The sequence below is a fragment of the Gopherus flavomarginatus genome, chromosome 5 (assembly GCF_025201925.1).
Source record: "Gopherus flavomarginatus isolate rGopFla2 chromosome 5, rGopFla2.mat.asm, whole genome shotgun sequence".
Classification (NCBI taxonomy): domain Eukaryota; kingdom Metazoa; phylum Chordata; order Testudines; family Testudinidae; genus Gopherus; species Gopherus flavomarginatus.
In genome coordinates this window covers 62,987,549-63,013,014 of record NC_066621.1, presented here as the reverse complement: position 1 = coordinate 63,013,014, position 25,466 = coordinate 62,987,549, and the positions used below count along the sequence as shown (strand labels likewise).

The 25,466-nt window shown below is 40.1% G+C and overlaps 1 protein-coding gene across 2 annotated transcripts in view; it reads right to left on the bottom strand.

Moving 5' to 3' along the window:
* The window catches only part of TEAD1 (TEA domain transcription factor 1), a 220,077-nt gene that overhangs the window by 130,304 nt on the left and 64,307 nt on the right, over positions 1-25,466 (bottom strand). The window contains exon 2 of one of the 2 annotated variants that reach the window (XM_050955139.1): positions 14,242-14,495. In XM_050955139.1, the coding sequence (XP_050811096.1) occupies positions 14,242-14,389 (148 nt within the window). In that variant the 5' untranslated portion in view covers positions 14,390-14,495. Of the gene's footprint in view, positions 1-14,241; positions 14,496-25,466 lie in introns of those variants that run through there. The other variant, XM_050955137.1, reaches the window with a different exon arrangement.

Sequence of the window (25,466 nt, the reverse complement as noted above, 5' to 3'; positions counted from 1 at the left end):
ACTAAACTGTCAGAAACATGCTGGTCGGAAGGGAAGTTGCCTTGCCTCTACTTGATCTAAAGCATGTATTTACAGGTCTGTTGCATCTTAGGCGGGGGTTCCGTTTCGCGGTTATCGCATAAAGCAATAACCGCGTATAGTCAGAACCCCAAGCCCTTTAAATCCCGCCCGCAGCTCCGGCTGGTGGGACGGGGGGGGACATATAAAGGGCTCCGCCAGGCTTCCCGCCATGGCAGGAAGCCCGGTAGAACCCTTTAAATGCCCCTCCCCATCCCGCTGCCGGAGCTGCGGGTGGAATTTAAAGGGCTCTACCAGGCTTCCCGCTGCGGAAGGGAGCCCAGTGGAGCCCTTTAAATGCCGCCCCCTGTCTCACCGCTGGAGCTGCGGGCGGGATTTAAAGGGCTCCGCCAGGCTTCCCGCCCTGGTATGATGCAAGGCCTATTCTTTTCTCCCTTCCCCCTGCCTTTGCTTGGGGGATGCAGATTAGAGTAGTTGGGAAAGTAACTGTAGTAGGCAAATCTCATTTTTTACTTGATATACCGGCTTTAGAAGCCATGTTATGCTGAATGAACGTGCAACCAGAGATTTATTTAATGGGAGCATTTTATATATCTATATAGAATTATAATTTAGTGTAAATCCTTCAAGGCAAGGATTGTCCCAGCACAATGGAGCCCTAATCCCAACTGGGGCCTTTGGGCACTATCATAAATAAAAATATTTACTATTACTACTACTACTACTAAGGAGAGAAATATGTTGTTTACTTCCTTTCATCTTTAACAAGTCTTTTAAATGACAATTTATACACATATATAATATTATCCACTATTACACTGCACCTGCTTCCATGTGTTTTGGTTTAATTTATTGAGCTAGCACTGTTGTCGTGTGTGCAGGTACCGAGGGGATACAGATGGAGTTGTGTTTTTAGCACAACTCTTGTAATTGAAATCTGAAACTATACCCGACTGTTCCCTGTGATACCTAGTTCCAGTGATGTCTATCCTAAGTGACTGCTCAAGAGATCAACAAAGATTAATGAAAATGACTTTCTAATAAAGGTGGAACCTAAATGTACTCAATATATATAAATGTACTCTCTCTCTCTCTCTCTATATATATACACACACACACACACACACACACACACACACACACACACACACATATATATTCAGGAACTCACAACAGGCATTTTTATGATTTGTGTACTAATGCTAGGATTTGAAGTTAACTCCTTCTTACGAGGAATGGAATAAGTTCACACCTCATCTAACACTATTATTTTAGCTGGTCTTCTTGTACTCTGCACACTGAACAAGTAAGCAACGCACTAATTTACTACATGAGGGCTTAAACTTTTTTTTAAATGACATTTTAAATTATGGAGCATCTGCAAACAGATCCTAAATCTGCATGGCACATGGATTTTCAACACCAGCCAATTTGGATTGCCCCTCTACATCCCTCTCACCATTAATCACTAGTCCACATTACTGTACCTCATATTTCTTTTACATAAACAGAGGTCTTCAACATTTTTATACTCCTGCCTAGCAGACAGAAATTATTAGCTATTATATGGCAAACTGAATTTTAAACATAGGGACCCAATTCTGCTCTCAGTTACACTGTCATAAATCGGGAACAACTCCATTAGATTTACAACAGTGTAACTGAGGGGAAATTGAAACCAACATATTTTCTAAACCAGTAATTAAAGATCAGAATTTTAGCTTGGCACATGCCATAAAGACTTGAATGCACCATGCAAAAAGAAAGTAAACTATTTTCACTACTGCATAGTTATAAGGAAAAATATACACTCCTCTTCCAAAGACTGCAGGCTACTTTAACACTAGGAGACATTTTTTTTAAAAGAGACTGAAATTCCCCTATTTCCAATCCATATAGTAAATAAAAGAAGGTAAGGCACTGGACTAGGACAAGTCAATCTCTCTGTGCTTTGCTTCCCTATTTGTAAAAAGGGTACAAAAGGGTATAATAACCTTCCTTAGGTGTAGTCTACACTGGGGGCGGGGAAGGGGGTAATCAATCTAAGTTACGCAACTTCAGCTACGTGAATAACATAGCTGAAGTCGACGTACTTAGATCTACTTACCACGGTGTTTTCACTGCGGTTAAGTTGACAGCTCAGGCTCTCCCGTCAACTCCGCCTACGCCTCTTGCCCTGGTGGAGTACCGGAGTCGATGGGAGAGCGCTTGGCGGTCTATTTATCGCTGCCCATCGATCCAGCGGGTAATGTAGACATGTCCTATGTCTCTCGTCTGTTTAGACTGCAAGCTCTTTGAGGCAGAATCTGTTTTTCCCTCATGCATAGCACCTGGCAAAATGTTGCCCAGATTTGGCTGGGACCTCTAAATGCTACCATCCTACGAATTATAGATGATGATAACAATAATGGAACTCAACACATTCCTTTCATGTCATTTTAAAAATTGTTCATATTAAAATACTGTTAACAAAAAATAAAAACCTGATACAAAAGAAGAATACCATGAATAGAGAGTCACAGAAATTAACAACTAAAGCGACTTATTGGCTATCCAGCCCATTCCCACCTTGTTACAGATTGTTTCCTTCTTTATAGTCCCCAGGTCTTTGACAAGATTAGTTTTTAAAATGTCTCAAAACAATGGTGATTCCCTCACAAGATTATTCAACATTCCAATAGATAGAGCCCTGTTAATTTTTTTAAGGGGAGGAGTGGGCTGCCCTCTGCCATGGCTCTCACTGCCATCTTGGCTGGGCTGATCCGGGCTGAAGTCCCTTCTCCCTGCCTGCCCACGGACCTGGATAGAGCAGTTCCAGGGTGCTATCGCTGCTCTATCACAGTTGCTGCCCAGATGTCAGCAGCAATGGCAGCTGTGGTTGTGGAGGCCAGCATGGTGGGCTGTGAGCACTGTATTTATTTTGTTTTTTCCACTGTTTTTGTTTTATTTTGTGTTATTCTGCATTTATGAAAAACACACGTATCCACTACTAGATAACACTCAGTAAATTCTCTCTTATATTTAACCTAATTTTACCTTAACACCACCCAATCACTCCTACCTCTATTTTCTCTTCCTAATTACCATGCTCTTTCACAATATCCATTCTGCTACCTTCATTAGTCAGATTCCACCTGGTCTATGCTGGGCTTCCACCAGTGTCAACCTAGCACAAGTCACTGGCAGTTTAGAGCTATGGAAAGTGGCTACAATGTTCCCTCTGGAAGGTGGACTAGAAGAGGCCAATACAGCCCCAAAAGTGGGCAGGACTGTCCTAGGAATCTACTAAATCAGCTCATCTCCTAATCAAGCTTCACTGTTAACCTTACAAGGGAGCTTCAACCATAACTTGCCACTCCTTCCCACAGAGGAAAATCCTAAGAGAGGGCACCTCCGCCTGCTCTCCAGGAAGATGAAGTCTCCTGGGGAGCAGCAAGATGCAATTCCCTCTACCCATATTTCTACATATAAATACTTGGCTTATATATTGGAACATTTCCTTGTGGATCCCTTTCACAGCAGACCATATGACCAGCCACAAGAGCAAACAATCAAGGGCTCTGTGTCAATGGTGGCATTGCATTTGCTTGTTGAGGGCTTATATCTGATCCTCTGTGTTTGACATTTTTTGAAATTGTTTGCTTAGGTAAAAATGTGCCAGGGAGCAGAAGAAGTTATATATTTATTAGTCAACTTTGCATTTCACATTAGTTTTACTAAGAAGTTCATTATGTACTTCATGTCAGTAGTTTCCTGAGGCTGCATGAACAGATGTAAATACAGGCTTTGCCTTAAGGAGATTAAAATTTTGAAGTAAATTTAAAGTTCCCAGAAAGATGAAAGGCATCCACTGAAAAAATTAAAAGATTATTTTTACTGCGAAAACTGTTATACTACCTGTCCATAGTTGCCTGCAAGAGCTGTAAATGGGGGATGGCCCCACTACTCCCTACTGGATGGAATTGGACCGGCTTAGGTTTACATAGCTCTTCCCTACCACCTGAGTTCATTCTGCTGCTTTTTGGTTTAGGCGATACACGCCTATGGTTTTGTAGGCAGAAGTCTCAGGTGGTCTCTTCTCCAGATGGCCAGGGATGGCTTTGTTGTCATGTTTTTATTCTACCCATCAGGAATTATTTGTATTAACTTTATTAGACAACTTATAGTGTGTTTTTCTTTTATACAGTAACCAAATGCAAGCTAATGTTAAAGTATAAACAAACAAAAATAAAAAGATTTCAGGCAATCAAGTCTGAATTGCTTCAGGTTTGTTAGAATGAGTACAAAGAATTCAGTCTTGAAAATAGTGTTCAGGGATTCCTTGAGAATTTAGTTTAATTTAATTCTCCCACTTCCATGCAGGTAAGTAGGGATATATTTTGAATCTGCTGCACGCTGTAGTGCCTCTACTCCCAAAATTATCATATATCCAGTCTATAATGCTTTGCAAAGGGATGCAGATGCCCAGGATTCAGCCCAGCACAATTCCATTATCTCTCACTTAGCCTAAGATGTATCCCCAGATCTGACAGAACATGTTTTCACTATGCTGAGAGAAAACTCCTTAGCAATAATATATCTACTTTGATCCATTTGGGATTGGTTGCTTTTGAAGTTGCCTGCCCTCTTTGGTTTGATCCAAGCAGCACAACTGAACAACCTGAAGTTAGATCTGAAGAGTACACGAGATTTCCTGTTTTCATGGCTCGTTATATAACGTTGAATCTCTGCACAACTATGTCTTTGACAACGTTAGGAGCAGGATAAAGCAAATTTGGCACCAGTTCCTGGCGTATACAGCAATAATACAGGCAATTAAAACAAAAACAATGTAATCCTAACTACTAACCTCCAAAGGCTCCTATAAATTTCATTTATTCTCCTTACTATGCAAAACAGCCACAAAGATAACTTGGGCTACATCAGACAACAGAGTGGTTCAGCAGAGTAAAGGTTTAAAGGAATTATTACTATTAATAAAAATCCTACACATAGCGCTGTAAATTCCACAGAGCTTTACAAATGTTGGGCCTAGTTCTGTGCTGACTTATGCTCTATGCAAACTCAGTGACATCCATGGGGTTGTACAGGTATAAGTTCTGATGAACTAGAGACATGAGTAGTCTATAAAGAGGCCGCCATAAAATACAACACTGACTATACCCAGGAGACTCCTCAAAGGCTTGACCTATACAGTGGTGGTTGTGGGAATGTGCTAATTGCTACAGGAGCATCTCTGAGCCTTCTGAATAGAGGATTCAAGTGCTGACTGGAGTCTTCTCTATGTAAAATCCTGATAGACTGTTTTACTGCCACCCTTAGGTGGTGCTGCAGAGAATAGAAGGAAAATTGACTATTCTCTGGGGGTTTCTATTTCTTTGTGAATACAGGGGCCACCACTCTGCCTTCTACAACCAACTTCATTGGTACAGCCTGAGCCAAGACAGTAACATCAGTTCCCTACATTTTAAAAGTGTATTCAGTTTGGCACCTGCATATTTATGTTCGCTCTCCCCTCTTCTTCTCCCCGCCCCCTTGCCACCAGATTATTTTTCTAACAAAATATATCCTTTGCTTAAACTGGCATAATAATTTTAGAGTGCCCAGGGCTAGAAGAGGCTTTTGGGGCTACTTGTTCCATTTGAACACACTCCAAATTGTTTGGATCTAAGAAATGTTTAACTCCTTAATTTAAAACATACATTTAGAGTAAAATCAACTGATGATGTCCACTCGTCAATGTTGCTTTCTGCTGTTCAAGACTGACTGTCCTGCATTATATTATGTGTGTGGTATTAAAAAATTCACACAATAGTACGACTACTTCCGCTCCGAGGGCCTCTCAAAAATCACGTGTGTATCTCATGAGGAAATCCCTGCAAGTAACATTTAAAAATTAAATATTAGTTCTGTGCAACATAGCCTCAGGAGCCAATGCAAGAATCATCAGACCACTGTGGCATTTGCTCTGGGAAAGTTTTGTAGAGCTCTCTTCCCCCAGAGCATCTGAGAGAGATGTAGGATGGCGTAGGTCAGGGGAAAATCCCATTTCTCTGAGAGACTGCACATCCCACAAAGATCAGAGATTCTGTGAAAGCTCTTCGCTTTTCCATTTCCCCTTTCGATCAGTAGTTCTGTTTGTGGCCAGTCCAAAATCAGGCAGGTCCAGTAGAAAAAGCATTCAGGTGGAGTCCTCCCATCACTGTTCTACAAGGCACTGGTGAGACCTCATCTGGAATACTGTGTACAGTTCTGGTCTCCCATGTTTAAGAAGGATAAATTCAAACTGGAACAGGTGCAGAGAAGGGCTACTAAGATGATTCGAGGAATGGAAAATCTGTCTTATGAAAGGAGACTCAAAGAGCTTGACTTGTTCAGCCTAAGCAAAAGAAGGCTGAGGGGAGATATGATTATAAATATTCCTCTATAAATATATCAGAGGGATAAATATCAGAGAGGGAGAGGAATTATTTAAGCTCAGTACCAATGTGGACACAAGAACAAATGGATATAAACTGGCCATCAGGAAGTTTAGACTTGAAATTAGATGAAGGTTTCTAACCATCAGAGGAGTGAAGTTCTGGAACAGCCTTTCAAGCGGTGTAGTGGGGGCAAAAGACATATCTGGCTTCAAGACTAAGCTTGATAAGCTTATGGAGGGGATGGTATAATGAGATAGGTCTTTGACTATTAGCGGTAAATATGCCCAATGGCTTGTGATGGGATGTTGGATGGGGTGGGATCTGAGTTACTACAGAGAATTTTTCCTGGGTGTCTGGCTGGTGAGTCTTGCCCACATGCTCAGGGTTTAGCCGATAGCCACATTTGGGGTCGGGAAGGAATTTTCCTCCAGGACAGATTGGCAGAGGCCCTGGGGGTTTTTCACCTTCCTCTGCAGCATGGGGCACAGGTTACTTGCTGGAAGATTCTCTGCACCTTGAAGTCTTTAAACCATGATTTGAGGACTTCAGTGGCTCAGACACAGGTTTGATACAGGAGTGGGTGGGTGAGATTCTGTAGCCTGTGTTGTGCAGGAGGTCATACTAGATGATCATAATGGTCCCTTCTGACCTTAAAGTCTATGAGTCTATGATCTACAAGGTTCAGGTGCCTATGTTTTGGCCAATCAGCTCATAGATCAAAGTTCCATGTTACATGAAAGGCTGGCAGTGGGCCTATTTCCACAGTGCCCCCTTGATTACTGATGTAAGCCATAGCAGTGGTGTTGTCAGGCTAAGTTCTGACTGGTTTTCCTTTTAGCCAGTCTTAAAACTATAACAGTGCTCTCTTTGCTGTTCGCATCTCTCTTGTTGAAAGACTGAGTCAGGCTCTCCCACCTCTACTCCCCCTTTAACATGGCCCTCTTCCTTGAGACACTCATTAGAAAGCATGTGCCCCTAAACTGGGACATTTGTGTCTACTGAAAAACCAAATCACTCTCCACATTCCAGTGGTAACACCTTCCCAAAGAAAGGCGTTATTGTAGCCTGGTCTGGATTTTGCAAGACAGGTTTGACCAATATTTGAATCTGGGAGAAATCTCCAGAGCAGTTTCATATAGAGGTTATCAAATTGCTCCTCATCCAGGTTATCTTTTACAATCCTTAAAAGCCTGTGGGGCTTACACTGTGGCACCATTGTTCCTGCATAGTCTTCTTCTGGACTGGAAAAGATTTCTGACCTATAGCATTTTTAAGAGGGACCCTAGTTATTGGAACATATGATCTCAAAAGGAAAAGGAAGAGTGCATTTTCTACTACAATCACTATCCCTCTGGGTTTTTCCCACATATCCATTCGATCTCATGATCTTTTCGATGCTAGGCTACTGATTCCCCCAGTACAGCAGACTTATCTATTTTAGATAAGATAAGATAGATAGACAGCTATGTGCAGTTACAGGATCTCAGGTTAAAGTAGTGACATCAACCTTGGAGGAAAAATGGACTAAACTTGTATAAATCACACTCAACAATCTTTTAACAAATGTCCTGGATGTTCTACTGAGCTCATATTATTCTAGTTCTGATACATTCCACTAAGCCAAAAAGGAATCCTCCCATTCGCAAAATGTGTACGTTTAGGTCAACCCATTGTTAATATTTACATTTTCATAAAGAGAAAAATTGCTCTGATCTCCATTCTGCATCACTAGGAATGGATGTTGAGTGATGCCAGCCTCTCAGATTCCTGAGATGAACATACCATCTTATCGTGCAGAAAGTTAGTCTCTGCTTGGTACAATGAGAGAGAATTCAGATGGAAACTCTGCTCTATAGATGAGTACCAAACACTGCAAAACCTGTTGAGAGATTGCACAGAGCTGACCTGTTCTGCTTCACAATAAAGGGTTTATATAGGGCTTTCTGCATCTGCTTTGCATAACTAAGTAGAGAGGGAACAGTACGGCAAAAAGGGATAAGACTTCTAAAATTAACTCTCAAATATTATCCTGCTCTTGCTTGGTGCACAATTCTGTAGCAGCTCTCCTCTGGAGTATGTTATTCCATATATCCAGTGGAGGCACTCCAGCATTTATGTCATGTATGATTCTTCAACCCACAGATTCACTTCTTCCCACTGTCTTCTCCCACCAGCTTCATAGGTAGGAGCCCTTATCTTTTAAGGCAGTGCTCTTTAGGCACTGTTCACACTGTCCCTGAAGATAGAAGCTGCCAGCAGAGAGAGAGAAAATCTTCTCTAGATCATTGAGTTCTACCTCTCCGTCTCAATTCCTGGTTAGAGAAACATTTAATCCAGAGAGACCAAGGTACAAAAACTAAACTGGTCTCCCAGGTCTCTCACAACTTACGCGCATTTAACATGCGTGATTTCAGCTTTATGCTGAAAGGCCTGGAGTCCCGGAGGGGGCGTGGCCTCAAGATTTAAAGGTCCTGGGGCACCAGCTGTGGCTGGGAGTCCCAAGGTCTTTAAATCACTCAGGGGGCTCCCAGCTGCAGAGGTGGTTGGTAGCCCGTGGGGCAAATTAAAGGGCCCAAGGCAAGAGCCACCATGGAGCTTCGGACCCTTTAAATGCCCCCATCCGTTCCGCCGCCGGAGCTGCGGGTGGGATTTAAAGGGCTCCTCCGGGCTCCCCACCAGGGCGAGAAGCCTGGCGGAGCCCTTTAAATCCCACCCGCAGCTCCGGTGGCGGGACAGGGGGCGGCATTTAAAGGGCTCCACCAGGCTCTCCGCTGCATTTTGTGTATGTTGCTGCGAGACAGAAAATACAAGAGCACATCTTTGCACAACGATTGCAATAACAGATGAATAAACATGCAACCTGACACCCCACACCTGCTATTTCATCACTCTAAATACCTTATGCACATTCAAATATATTTAATAGAGTGAAAACTTTATAAGGTAGTAATATCTTTATAGAAGCAGTAACTGTTTTGGAAACTTTCAAATTAAAAGCAAAAATAAAAAATAATTGTTAACAAGTTAGTATTGTTTCATTAAGCTATTCACCTAATAGTTTCCTGATAAACACCTAGATAGAGCAAGGGAAGGGTACTGACCTACAATGTCACAGAAGCCTTATGGAATCGGACTTTTTGCTGGTGTATTAGCTGTGAGAAGTTCCATTTGAAGTTCCATTAATATTAGTATGGTGCTTTGGAGATGAAAAGTGCTGTTATGAATCTTGCAATATTCTATTTGCCTAGGCAGAGTATTTTTATTTGATGAGTGAATAAGATACCATTAGTTTTTTCATTACTATTCTGGTAAGGACAGACCCATAGCTTTTGTGCCTACTACATTTATATAACAGTTTTGCAAGGCTGCAATATACTCTTACACCTTTGCTTTGTGCTTATTAATCTTTGTAGAATATGTAAACAGCTTTGTTACATTTTTCATAAAACTATCAATAAATTTGTCCAGTAGCTTTGTTTCCTACACAGATACATTTGCTTCATCACTCAAGATCTTTTTACAGGATAATTGCTTTTTTTTTTAATTTAAAAAATTAAATAAACTATTTTTCCTATTATATACAATAGCCGTCTTTGCTGTCTTGAGGATAAGTTAATATTGTTAGTAAAGTATCGGCATGTCTAGAGGCATTATCACACTTAATGACTATTCTGAATTACTTTTATATCATCCCCAAAGTGCTACCAAAGATATCTCTTAATATAGCTACATTTTAGATGAATGAAAACAAACACACTGGACCAAATTAATTCCCACTGTAACGCCACTGACTTCAGGGTTGTTACACCAGGGATGAATCAAAGATGCATTTCACTTCAGAATCTCTGCAGCCTTCATTCTTCTAATCTTTCCATAACAATCTTTGCAGGAACAGAGACAAGTACAGGCAAGTATCCTGTCAATAAGTAAGTTAACAGGAATTGCTACAAGTAACTAAACTGTCAACTGAAAAAGAACCAACAATTTGAACTAAGTACAAACACAGACAGACAATGCTGTGTAATGGATTATGGGTTTTATAGAGAGTTTTAGAACATAAAGACAGAAATTCATGATTGTTTATTTATGGGAAGGGAAATAAGTCCTGCAGTCTCACACTTCCTATTTATAAATAGTATTTGTATTTTGTCAATACTTTTCTTAATGCAATTAAAGACAAAAACAAAAAATCCCTCACACACCAAAGGCTTTGCATGGCAAATTTGAGTAATGTGGTAACCTACTTCTTCCTTACTTATTTCTTCAAAAAGTGAACAGCAGGTGCTCAGCAATTTTCAGGATGAGGTCCTCCATCCTTGGTCAAACTTTCATATTCACTTATATTTTCTGACTGTAGTCACGCCTTTATCAGTAACAACAATAAAACCATCATTGAGGGGGAAAAGATGGAACTATGGGTGGCACTGTTCTGCAGAAACCATCTTCTCTATTCATTTGACTATTACTGGCCACTCTCTTTCTTTTAGGAATTTCCTAACCAATATTCCTGGCATGAATACTAGCCTAAAATAGGTTAAGTATTTTCGTTTTTCACCCAATTATTTCCCTGAGTCAAAGTTCAGGAGTTTCCAAATGCTTTGTTGTATGATTTCCATGATAGAGTGAGGGGCCATAAAGCAGCTAAGAGAAGGCCACGGCATAACAGAAGACATCACTGTTTCCTTGCATCTCACATTTCTTTTCTCCATGGATCCTCCGGATCTGCAGTAGTGGGAGGGCAAATCTTCCTCCCAACCCAAACCACATAGTCCTCAAATCCTTCTTCTCTGTGGGGTGCAATGTCCAGAAAAGTTCTGAGCCTCTTGATACAGTCCCACGGGTTACTTTTCATAGAAGGGCTGGAGTAGAGGGAGAATGACCTGGGCCGAAGAGGAAATGGAATGGCTTTGTCCCACTCCTTCAAAAAAACATTACAAAAGTGTGGAAGAACAGTTGAAGAAAAGCTGTCACATTCACAAAACGCAGAAGCCAGAGATATCCCTCAATGCCAGAAGGAGAATTGACACAGCAGCCCACATTTCCTTCTTCAGAGAGGACAACCCACACACATCTTCATTGCAGAGATGGGATTTACAAAAATCCCAGTAGTGCCTACACACCCATGAAGTCAAAAGTAAGTAAGTAAGTGAAGAACACTCACCCAACCAAATTAATGAGCTCCACTCCTAAGGACTGTTCAAGATAATCACAAAAAAAAAAAAGAAAGAAAGAGTCTGCCTTCTGCTGAAACTAAAATGTCTTATTAAATCTACAGTGGAGACGTTTAAAAACCTTTCACGAAAACAGATTCCTCCCTTCTTCAAAATATCCCTTCTTTGAAAAAGAAAATCACAACTGCCCTAACTTGAGCCCATCACAGAGAGATCATTACATTTGTCTTTATAGAAAATCATATTTATTCTAGTGTCTACATTTAAAGGTAATTTCGGTCGGAAAATGAAATGGTGCTATCTTGACCTTTTGTCTTGCATGGTTCATGAATTACCGACACATTACAAAATGCCCCAACCCCGCAGAAGCTTTGAAATATCGTAATGTCTTTCTCGTAAGAGAAATAAACTTGGTATGCCACTAAAAGGCATTAAATTATTTTCATTCTGCCACACAGAATCTAAAACACTTACGCTGTTTTGATTTCAAAATCCTTGGAGAACAATTATGCTCTTAGGACCATAAGACTCTATTATAAAGTCCTCAGAAACCTAGCATGACTTCAATAAATCCTCAAAACACTACAAAGCAGTTACTCAGCTTGAAGAATGAAAACGAGTTCATCCACGAAAAAGTCAGGATGTAAATACTACTCATATAGCTTTCTGCATTTCCTAACATATTCCTTCTTCAAAATTATGGCAACATTTTAAATCAAAGTTGCAATACCATATATGTTCTTAATTTTCATATAAATTAATACTAAAACATTTATTTAGGGTTTGTAATTATATTCAAAATAACACTTCTGTGTTTTATATAATGACAGATGCGGCAGATATGGTTTATGGCATTTATTGTCCATTAACGATGCATATTTATTGCATAGATAGTGTTATATAAATATATATATATATATATTTAGGATTCAGTACAATTGTCTTATTAAACCTACAGCAGGGGATTGTTAAAAAATAAAATCCTTACATGTACAAATGTGTGAGTTTTCATTAAAACACAAAAATTCACATTACGAATGCATTACTTCCTGCAGAAGGAGATCTAAAAAGAAAAAAATACATTTCAGAAGTCATTACTGTAAATTACCTATGGATTATGGGACTCTGACTTAAAAAATTGTGTCAACACTATTTTTAGCAGACAAGAATGTCCATGTATAAGTACAGTCTTTCACTATAAATATATAATAAACATGTTTGCAAGTATATCTCTAAGTCATTCCAGAAAAAGCACAAACTATTAAACTAATTTTTCATCCTTTTTTAAAGAGTAACAACAAAAACATTTCAATCAAAATAGAGGGAAATTACAGGGGAAGGAGGAACAACGAGAGAAAGAAAAAAGACCTATATTCTCAGATATTAAAAAAAAAAAAAAATCAATCCAGCTGGAAAACAGGGCCTAGAAACTTTCTGCCAACAGCAGCTGAGAAGCTTCATCACAAGTCTATTTTTCCAGACATTATGTTTCATTTGGCTGCAAGGGTCACATGACAGCTGCAAACTAACGCCTTAAGGTTTGTTTCTGCCTCGCTGGGACACTGACAGGCTGTGAGAGACTCCCAACACCACAGAAAGACATTTTTTTCCTTGTTTCCATTACATCATCCAACCAGTACTGGGGGAGGGGGCACAGCTGGTGGCAGCTGCAGTACCATCTGCTTTCTCCTTACAGTGCCTGCTAGTTTGCTCTGTAGGTTCCTACTGATATTGATGGAGAAGGCACTTTGTTAAAGACACAACATGCCATTATGTGACAGATATTTACAATTATTTAGGAACAAATTACTCTAAAGATCAGGAAAGCTGCATCAATGCATCAGGTAGACTCCTGATCATTTTTAATCATAACAGTACAAAACCACAAACACTAAAACACTCTATGATTAATAGAATCAAAGTGCACAGGAACAACCCACCATCTGCCTTTTACTACATGAACAGCCAAAACTAAAACTCTACAGTCAGCAATATTTGCAAAAGTTAAAAAAAAAACAAAAAAAAAAACAAACAAAAACCTGTCCAAAATCAGAGATTAGCTGGAGCAAATTGGAAAGGCAACAAAACAATATTGGGGTAATATGTATGCGTAGGTGTCTGTATTGTTAAATGGACTCAGAACATGATATAATTTATTAGTTCACAAAGAGAAAAAACCTTGCATCACTCACTGAGAGGACTGTGAAAGTGACAAGAACTTTATCACTTCTTTAATAAAGTGCTATACATTTTATTGTGCTATCATTGTACTTCCAGATGATGGTTCAAGTTGATTTTATTTTACTGCACCGTTTATTGAAAAATGAAGAGTGCTTACATATTCTTTATGCACAAGGAGTCACATATTTAAAAGCCTTTTAAAAATACTTGTTCAGCCACACTGTAGACACAGCTGCAGAACTGTAAATTTAATGATTGTATCTTTTCTACCAATCACGAACCGAGGTCTGGACAGATTGGTAACTGAATGCTCTGGAACTCTAACTTCAGAGTTCTGTTTTACACTGGTGTATCTGGAGATCAGTATCTAGTCTTTTGTCTAGATACAGGTTTGGCTGTGTGCATCTCATCAGATAATTATTTCAAAAGGTTAAATTTGCACTACTTACCATACATTTTGCCTTCATCTGATAAGATGATTTTCCTCCTCCCACATGGTGGATAGATAGCTAGAGCCTCCTGAAAGCTCTGTTCAATGTCAGGGCTCCAGACACCTTCTGCATCATTGTCAATAGGTTTATCTGCAGAATCACTCATTCTTTCAATGTCTTCGGCAGGGCTTTCGCTGCCGCTCCAGCTGCTGGGCTCAATGATGGTGGCTGGGGTCTCCAAGCCTAAGCCTGGAGTCTTAAAGAAAATAAACCTAAAAAACAAACAAACAAAAAATATATTAAAGATATGGAACTTAACATGAACATTCCTTGACTACTCCCAACTCTAAAATAACTTGCACAGAGTTTGCCAGCAGTGGGCACAATGTGAAAGTGCTATTGTGATTAATGAGTTTGTAAAAACCCAATAAAAAGTAAAATACAAACACAATTCCATCCAAAACATTTGCAGAATGAGTGTCTTGAAACAAAAGCCATTAGCCACACTTCACTTTTTCTGCACCACTATATATAGGAATACGGTATCAAGTTACACTATGTTTAAAAAGTAACCTGGTGAATACCTAATACTGAAAAAAAATCAGTTGAATGTAATATATTCAATTTGGATTTTCATTGGAAGCCTTAAAATAATGGGGCAGATCTTCAGTTGGTACAAATTCGTGTCACTCCACCAACTTCAACGGAAGTACACTGGTTTACCTTAATGAGGATCCAGCCCATTAAATCTAAAAAGAAACATGTTAAATAAAATAAAACAACAAATTTATCCCAGATTTCAATGGAGTTAGTAGAATTGCACCAGGGATGAAATCAGCCCAGTATGATAAATTGGGAAATACTGAGATGTTTAGATCTTACTAAATGAATAACAGAGTCTGAACTATACATAAGATGAAATCTTTAAAACAATAACAACAACGAAAGGAATATCTACAGAAGATATTACACATTTAATCTATGTTTTAAAAAGTCTCTGCCATGGAACTACATCAGAACAAAAATTACAAGCTTCAAGTTGCTGAATCAATTTAATAAGAAATAAATATAGCAGCACCTGCTAACACCACTACAGCTACAGATCTGTCAGTGTTCCTTTTATATTTTTGAGAGAAATACAACTCTGCTATAAAGGTTTGCTTCAGGCTAAAATCTGCAATACCTGACCAAATTCATCTCTGGTGTAACTCTTTGGAAGTCAATTATGCAACACCAGGAATGAATTTGGCTCAGACATGTCTAGGCATACCACATTTTTATTAAGGAAAAAAAAAGACATTTGGTGACTTTTGTTATATAAATAGGAAGGGAATTTAAAAAAATGAAATTAAATGAAACCAAACCTCTCTTAACTTCAAAACTCATTTTATTTGATTTATTTTGAAATGAAGGACCATGATGTGCCTTCTCCACATGAAAGTGGCGAGAAGGGAAATCAGACACCTCTACAGTACAATCCTAGTTCCCACAAACCCTTCTGCAGGCTAATTGCAGATGAGAAGTATGGCAGGCTAAGCAACATTCATCTTCCTGCCTGTATCTCACAAAAACAGCAGGGGAAAGTCAGTATAACCAGAGGCTTTAGCAGCTTTCCTGACGACACCCCTCCATTTTGAGGAACTCCCTTACAGAGGTGCTACTGACAGCAAGCACTGTTTCGGGACAGTCAATCTGTAGGACCCAATCCAGCCAGAGGTGGATGATGCCTTGGAAAAAAATGTGGAATCAAAACTAGAAGTGGTCCCTCTATCCCACACTAAATGGCTGGATTTCCAAAGGTACTGAGCATCTGCAACTTCCTCTGATCCCAGCAAGAACTGAGGTTGCTCAGGATACCTCTAAGGATCAAGCCACAAGAAAAATTTTCCACGCCCATGTTCTTTTCTACCTGAAGGCCTTATTTAGCCCCATATTGGTTTTAAAAATTTCATCACATCAAAAATGTTCAAGACTGCCTACCATTAATATCAGGATTAATCTGTGCCTAGAAAACCTTATAACAAAGCAGTATTACAGGCAAAGCAAGCAGGAATGCAGAGGTTAGTAGCCAGCTGAAAAACAGTATACTGCACAGCAGCAGCATGTGAGAGTGGAAACTTCGGCTAACAATATCAGGACAAAAACCTACTCTCAGAAAAAGTACTATGGGATCTTTGTCATCTACAGAAAAGAGATGGTGTCTTGATTTTTATATAACATCCAAAAGAGAAAGAAACACAAACCTCAGGAGGCTGAAGGGCTGGTTTTACCCTAAGAGGACTCACGCTTTGTGCTCAAATCACCGAACTATTCCCTATATCAGCAACATCTACACAAAAGTATTGGGCAAGAACTGAAGAAAACCCAGCTGCAATGCTTACTATGTGGGTAATTTTAGGTAAGTGAGAGTAATCATATTCTAATTAGGGTAATGACATTCTACTAAGGACAAGAGTTTTATTAACACTGCTCTTGCAAAAAAAAAAAAAAAAAAAGAATAAATTGCATCAGATCCTTGATGGCCTCTAGTGATCAAGAACTCAGGTTTATATTTCATCCGAAGAAGTGAGCACCTCCAGCAGCACAGCCCTAGTGACACACTGGGGCATTTCTTCACTATAGACTCAGAGGGGACGCATACCAACTACTAGAGCACCAATGCCATTTCCTGAAGCATGCAGGCAAGCCACGTAGGTCTCCCATTCTAGTTCAACTGTGCTCCACAGGGTCATAGCCCAAAATCTTGAGCACTCCCAAATGAAATTATTCTGAAGAAACATCTAGGAAAACATTATGTAGGCTCCAAAGTAATTAATGTTACTTGATTTTCATGTTGGACCTTACACTGTGTATAATGATGATATTTCAGTTGACTTTCTGTCTCCCTTTCCCATCCCTTCCTACCTACTTGGGTCATCTGCAGGTAAAACTACAGCTTCTACAAATCAGTGTTTAGCAGCCTCTAAAACCTAGGACAAGCATGTGTTTCTTGTCAAATGTCAGTATGGTGGGGGAGGGGAGCAAGCTGTTAGAAATAAGCTCACATGTACTGAAGGAAGCTTTTAGTGAATTCCATTTTTGTGACTGCTGACACTGCAGATCAAGCCAGCAGACACAGAGGAAAAAAAACAACTTGTATCCCAACTAGTAAATGACTCCCTCTTATTTCAGGAGAATAATGAACTACTCAGTTAAGTCACTTTTATCTCTACACTATGTATCAAAAGGCCATTTTACTTCAGATTATAGTTTGAATTCTAAGGCCTCAACCATGATGAAATAATTCAGTGTTCATGTTCTAGAGTTCAAAGTGACTATGCGAGGGATCACAATTTATTTTCCATTAGACAAGCTATACTACACACTTACTAGGTGCTGTAAAACTAATAAAAAATTGGAATTTTGCGCCAATTCCTGTGAAAAATGTATTCCATTCATGCACTTTTTTGACATGTGTAAATTTCAACGCTCAAAGTAACACCTTTCTATGCAAGAGGATTTAATTAATTGGAAACAAGAAGAAAAAAAAAAGATGATATATACGTGTACGCTCACGCACACTCTTAAACCAGGATGAACAGTTCCACCGTCGTTCTCCAACACATTACAACTTATCTACCTTACCCTTTAAATAATACCCATCACTTTCATGTGCCTCATTCCCTACCAAACAAAACAAAAATTTAAACCCTCATCATTGATCCCCAAATCCAGACAAATATGTTCTTTCAATTCTCCCTTTTGTAGCTCCTAGGGTTGTTTTAGATGCCTCTTTTCAGATTTCCCTTTCAGTTGCTGTGTCCCGTTCCCTGCACCCTTTATTCTGTATTTCTGCTTGATTCCCATCGTGCAGATAACCTTTTAGCTGCAGGCCACAGTAACCTCTTCCTGACCATCTCTTTCCTGCATTTGCTCTCCCTTAGGTTTGCCTGCTTCTTCCTCTCGCCTGTCAGTCAAACCTAACTTGATGTCTTCATGTAGTTAACGCTCTTCCTGCATGAGAGCTGAAGTATCAGCAAGGCTGTGTATTTGGTAACCCCTCCCTGCCCCAGAAGGAATAAATTAAACAAAACAGAAAATCTCAAAGGGCCACGTTGAATTTTATAAACTTATTTTAATGGTTATTATCAACCCAGCAATGTTTCATAAAGACATAAGAAATGGTTTTAGTATATAGCTAAATGTAATGTATATCCATTCATGTTTAGCTTATTGGAGCTTTACTTAGGAAAATTCCAAGAAATGAGGGATAACTTGTATAATACCTCGCCAAAAACAATCCATCGACTTACATTCTGGAACTTCTCACTAGAGGAAAAGTTTTGTTCAGCTGAGTACAGCACATCAGACCCAAATTCTCCATTTTTAGGCCCCTGCATTTATCACTGAGCAGTGCAAACATAGGCCTGGTCTTGCAAGCTGCCATTCACAGGTAGAAAACTAAAGTAAATAGAGCTCCATAAAGGTGCAGAATGACTTGCAGGATTGGGACCACAATGTGCAAAAGATCTTTCAGCATTTGCACGGTGGATTGGCACAAAAAGAAGAAGTCTAAAACACAGGGTTTGTCAGAGTTGGATAATCTTTTACACGAGCTTGGCAAAATTCAATTGTGATTTTTTTTCATTCAGTCAAGCTCATGTGAATTACCAGCATATAGATTCTAAATTGTGCTTTTTCACTGGCATATTACTGAAACAGGACTGATCCTCTCCAAGTACCACTATGGGGAATCTGGAAGGAGTAAAAACTTGAATTACTTCAGAAAACTGTATAACTAAACTGATAAATATGATTACACTGCTCCTAAACTACTGCTCATATGTAGTCCTCCTAAACTCTCATCTCTACCCACCTAGGATGTTTTACTAAATCTTTTTGGCACCACCTACAATGGTGTCTTCACAGACCTTTAACGTGAGAAAGGACCATTATGATCAGCTAATCTGACCTCCTGAATAATGTGGGACAGAGAATTTTACCCAGTAATTCCTTAATCTAGCCCATTATCAGCCCTGGTCAAGCTGCCCCTTTTCGATACTCAGGCTGCTGTGCTGGGGTCCCACCACAGGCCTGCGTGCTCTTAAGCTTCCCTTGGTCTGATCGGAGTAGGCTCCGATGCGGTCTCTTCCCAGGCACAGACTATCTGTTAATCCTTCATGGAAGTCAGACATCATGCTCCAGCTGCCCTAGGACCAGTGCTGACCTCCCAGGACACCCCAGTTGCTTAAGCACATCCTCCGTAGAGTTCCAGCTTTGTGGGCTCTCTGGTTTAGAGTTCATCAGTCCACAGACACAAGATATTGTGTGTTATGTGCTGCAACTCTTTAGAGTGACCAGATAGCAAGTGTGAAAAATCGGGATGGGGTGGGGAGGTAGGCGCCTATATAAGACAAAGCCCCAAATATAGGGACTGTCTCTATAAAATCAGGACATCTGGTCACCCTACAACTCTGCAAAATCTTCTAAAACCAATCACTTTACGTTAGACAGCAAAAGAAACATACAGATCTAGACAAAGCAACAAACAACAATATTCCATTCTTTGTTTCGCCACTCAACCCCTCTGCTGCAACTCTCTCATCATGAGTTCGCCCCCGGAACATGGAGTCTGTTCTTTCTCCCCTCTCACCAGCTGGTCCTGCAGTCAAAAAAACTCCCATCTGTCAGGTGATCCCTTGGATCAGCCTTGTCAGGTGATTGTGACATTCCCCTGGAGTTATCTGGACCAGTGATCTGCTAGGTCACTCCAATCCTTGACTCTGGGAGCCAGCCTTACCCTGCTCTGCTGTGAGAATCCCCACTCCTGGGCTGTTCACGCACAGCCTCTGGCATGTAAACTGCTTGGATTGTGCAACTGAATGACACTAGCCAATATCTCCAGTCCCAGACACAACCCTAGGAACCTCTGTCTTGCAGCTGGATGCTGCAAACTTATATGAGTCCATCAATTTAACTAAGAAATTGATATGTACCAGGCTTGTTATCCCAAGGGGAGTCGCTGACACGTTTCAAACTAAACGCACTGCTTCAGGTAGAATAACAAACAAATGTATTAACTACAAAGATAAATGTTAAGTGATTATAAGTCAAAGCACAAGTCGGCAAAACGCATTCTAAGCTGATCTGAACACTGTCAGTGCCCTTACAAACTTGGATGCTTCTCACCACAGGCTGGCTGGTTGGTCTTCAGCCAGGCTCTCCCCTTTGATCAGCGCTTCAGTCACTTGGTGGTGGTCTGTATATGGAGGTGGAATAGAGAGGAAGAGCACGGCAAACATCTCTCTCATTTAGCATGTTCTTTCTTCTCTCTTGGCTTTGTCTCCCCACCCCACTTCAGAGTCAGGTGAGCATTACCTCATCGCAGGCCCAAACTGACCAAGGGAAGGGGAGTGACTCACTCGAGAGTCCAACAGATCCTTTCTTGCTGCCTAGGCCAGTGTCCTTTGTTCCTGTGAGGCTGGGCTGGGTTTGTCCTGTACATGCCCTGATGAGGTGTGAACTTCCTCTCTGCTCTTGGAGAGTTTTGCCTGGGCCTGTTTTAAGCCACGAGGACACATATTCAGCCTCATAACTTTATGCATGGAATTACAACCTATAACAACAATGCTCAGTGCATCATGTGCCTTCCAAAGACACCTGACATGACAAACTTTGCATTGGATACCAATCATTTTAAAAGGATGAACATGGGAGTGCAAGGTGTTCCCCCAAGGTACAGAATGTCACAGTGATAAAAGTTCCACATCATGTGATGCATTGATCAGTTCCCAGCCCAGCTGGCCAGAACCAGTTTTCCTGGTTTGGCCACCTTCTTCAGCATACACATTGCATTGCCCTGGAAGACCTATTTAGATGTCAGAGTCTCGATAGTCCAGTCACCAATCCAGATATGCAGGCACCACTCCCATGTCTCCTTAGCACCAAGTATGAAGCATGAACACAGTACAGATAATCATAAGGACATACTCAAATTTTTTTCCCTCGATCCATTTCTGAGTTGGTCAGTCCTCTGCAGCCCACTGAAATAAAGATTCTGCCCTATAGCAAAAGGTCAGTTTAATGTTTTCAGTGACACTTGATGACAGTGAAAATAATGCAGCCTCAGTTATCAGTACAAAGTGTACCTCTTTGGTGGGTCAGTGCATCATACCTTACTACTTAATGAAGAAACCAGTAGCAGAGTTGAGTACTGACAACTCCCATGAGATACAGAGAACCCCGAGCGACTATCTCAAGCTGTGAGCCTCGTGTACAACACTTGGGTAGGGAAGGATGCTCTAACACAGTGGTTTTCAACCTGTGGTCCGTAAACCACTGGGGGTCCACATACTATGTCTAACGGATCCGTTGTCAATACCACAGAACAGCGGTGTTCAACCTGTGGTCTATGTTTAAAATTTCCAAAGGGGGTCCACACCTCCATTTGAAATGTGTTAAGGGTCTGCAAATGAAAAAAACTTGAAAACTACTGCTCTAACAATCCAATGCTTCCATCTCAAAGATGGGGTAATTTCTAAACTGTGCTTCTGGTAGGCCTGATTACTAAAACCATGTACACAATGAGGTACAGACTTATGAGAAATAAGCCAGTGTTTATACATCATTATTAAAAATGCCTTTACAATCAACCATGTAGGATTGAGGCAAGATTTAAAACAATATGCACAGGCCTTTTTTTAATACTCTATTTTGTTTTAAAATGGAAAAAAAATGCTTACAGCAGTACACATGGACTTTTTCTACTCTTTGAAACATTCACATGGCATTGCTTTTAGGAAAATACTAGATACTCCAATAATAAATATCTGATTATACATAATTTATCTTTATGAGGAAACGTTATAATGATGAACCAACAATAAAGATGTAAATCATTTACAGAGCATCCAAGGGTGAAATCATTACATTAAAATGACTGTATTGTATTTCTATTACCGGGTCCATTTATCAGCAATAATTCCTTCCAAGGAGAAAGAACACCAGGAGAGAGTAGAAGCCTGTCTCCAACAAAAAATATTCATTTAAAACGCAGCCAGACAAATTCAGCAGTTCACATAATGTTTGCCATTAAAATGAAATACAAAAGTTCTTCCTTGAATGCTCAAAAGCTGTAGGGACAGCAGATGAATTCATCTGAAGGTCTAGAGCTTACACCTATTTGGTTCAGACTGTCAGAGTGTTCCTGGGGCTTATTTACACTCAAAAAGTGCATCACGCTACCAATGGAATAAACAGGATGTTAAGCACAAATCAACACTCAATGTAAAAAAAGATTTTGCATATTGAACATCATGTTAGTAGGCCATAGTTAGCAGCTAATAAGATAAAACACAACACAACAGTCCCCGTCCACACTTTGCGTGAAATTCTGGCTTCACTGATGTCGAATGTAGTTCTGCCACTGATGTCAAAGGAGACAGGATTTTATCCGGAAGGTTAATCATGTAAATTACCACATGTTCAAACACCATGTCATTTTCTGGTGTAAGCGAATGCATGGTGAGTAGTCCTTTCCTCTGGAATGCCTTGATATCCACCACCCAGGCACACTGTGTACCTCAAACTCTCCCTGAAACCCAGGGGAGACCTGGGAGTGCAAGAAATAGAGAGTCAGGCCCAGCAGACATCTGCCTTTTGGAAATTTAAAATAAATCAATACATTAGCAGATACAGGAAGCTGAAGGACAAAATGCTTATTTATGAGTCAATTGCAACATACTATTAGGCTGCAGAGTGAAGGATAAGATTTTGAATTGCTAGAATATATTGTGACTTGAATATTTTACACCCCTTTCAAATAAAAACAAAAACTGAAAGCTAAGCCCAGCAGCTGCTCACTCTTTCTAGCTGATGCGATCTTGAGTGGCCTCTCCGAAAATGGCAGCACAAACAATGGCTGCAGGACACAGGCTCAGAGCCCTATATCTAAAGTGTTCAGTTGGGTGTCATCTCCAGAGATGCTTGACTGCTCCTTGCAAATGCTGTCGCTTCATCCACAGTACTGTGCCTGTCCTAGCTTGCGTGGCAAATCAGTGGGAATGACAATATTTAATTCATCATTCGTTCTAGTATTTCTTTGGGGTTGGAATAAAAGTGAGATTAAAAAAATAAAAAAAAATTCTCCTAGCCTCCTTCTAGGAAGCACTAGCACTAAGAACAGAAAATATAACACCGTTTTACGACTGACTAATGACTGCAAAAAGGCGATCACACAGGTCACTTGACTGAGACTAAATCCAGCCTTTGACTGACTGCAGTGCTCTCTGACCTCTCGCTCTGTTCTGGCTCCTGCACTCCTGTGCACCCAGCCGCCAAACGTTTTCCAGTGGAAATTCACACATAGCCAGCAATCCAAATAAGGGCTGATTTTAGTGCAGTACAGCCAATTTATCTGATTTTCAAGTCCTTACTGATAATTACGCTGCGAGAGAAACCATTTCTCCTGCAACTCTGTGAGGTAACCTGAGGGCAAGGCTCAATTTAGCTGCTGCCCTCTGCAGCGGAAGCAGACCGTGCACACATGCCATCCACTGAAAGCTTTGGCTTGTGAACAGTGATGGCAACACATATTACAAATGTAATACCATGACATGTCAACCCCTGCTGTATTCCCTTTTTTAAAAAAAGCAAACAGTGATACACAGTGGAGCTAGGATTATTTTTATAAATATTTCTACCTTTTAATAATCTCCCCATTTTTAGAAGAACATACGTTTTGAAAAATCTACTTTCAGTCCTTCAGGATCATGCCTTCGTTTGCTTCTTCCCTATGGCTGACTAATTGGCCCTTCACTCTGTGACCAACCTTTTTCTTTTTCCCATTAGCTTGTTTTTAAGTGGGAAAGTATTTTCAGCAATAGCTGTAAAAGGTATGTGCCTATTGTGAGTAATGGTGTGCGTGTGTCGGTGGGGAGGGATTGCAAAATCACCTGCTTGAGCAAGTTTATATAAGGTCAGTCATGAAAGGGAGAACGATCACTATTTGAAGGGTGGTCCAATGTCTTACCAGTTCACATGCAACATAAAACCCTAGTCTATGTAAAACATTTTATATATTAAATATTCTGAAAAAAAAATTTACAAAAGAGGCACAAGGAAATAAAAGGTTTATACAAATTTCCCCAAGTGCCTTTTTTTTAAAATAGGACATCGACACAGGATTAACTCTTCTCTGAAGTTTTTCATGGCTAGTGACCTGGTTTTATAAAACAATCAAGCTGTGAGTTTTGATACCAACTTACTGAATGGGTCCACTTCACCACTGAAAATTGGAGAGAGAGACATGCACTTTTATTCCTGGTGTGGTTTGACCCCTGCTTTCCAGGTGTTACCACCCATCATTATTTCTTTTAGAAAGGTAAATTGTAGATGAAAACCATAATTGGCCACATCAATGCAAAAGCTTAAAAAGAAATAAGGTTGTGGAAAAAAGAAACATGCTAAAGAAATGGAAAAAAAAATTCACGTAAGTCAAATAACAAAGCAACAGGACAATAACAACTTGATCTAAGTTGTCATGCACCTAAATGTCTCTCAGCAGGTCATTTTTCCTCAACATTTCCTAACCCAAAAATATACCTGAGCAGGCTAATTATTTGTAACAAAAGTAGTGTAATGTAACCTAATAAAACTTTATGACAGGTATGCTGTCCAACACAGCTAAAGCCCTGTCCAGTCAAACAAGTTGGAGGAAGCTAGAATATTTCATCTCCCTTCATTCTTCCTCCTTTCTTCTGTTTTTCCAAGCAAGCGATTTAGCAGTTTCAGCCACTGTAAAGAGTTCAAGGTAGTTTTTTGTGTGGCGCCACAACTAGATTTGGCAGTTGGGACATCAGTGGAAGGGGGGCTGTATAGCTGGTGATGAGATTCCAGCAACTGTCAGAAGCAGGTGCAGTCTGGATTGGCAGCTGGGAAGGGAGTCAGGTCATGCTTGGGAGGAGGGGGAGAGTTCAGTCTGGCAGCTAGAGGGGAAACTTGGTCAGGTCATCTTGTGAATATGTTGTGGGTGATGGGGAAGAGAGTCTGGGATCACTCATTAGTGCTGTGCACATGAACAATGTAATAGTTTAATCATTCTTAGCTAATCACAACTGTAGCATCAACATAAAATACAATATCCTTGAGTTTTGCTTTTTTCATCATCAAAATTCTAGCTCTTTAATTTTTGGAAAACCTTTTGCTTATTTCCCCAAAAGGGTGATTTTATTAGACATCATTGACAGGACCTTGCACTCCATAAT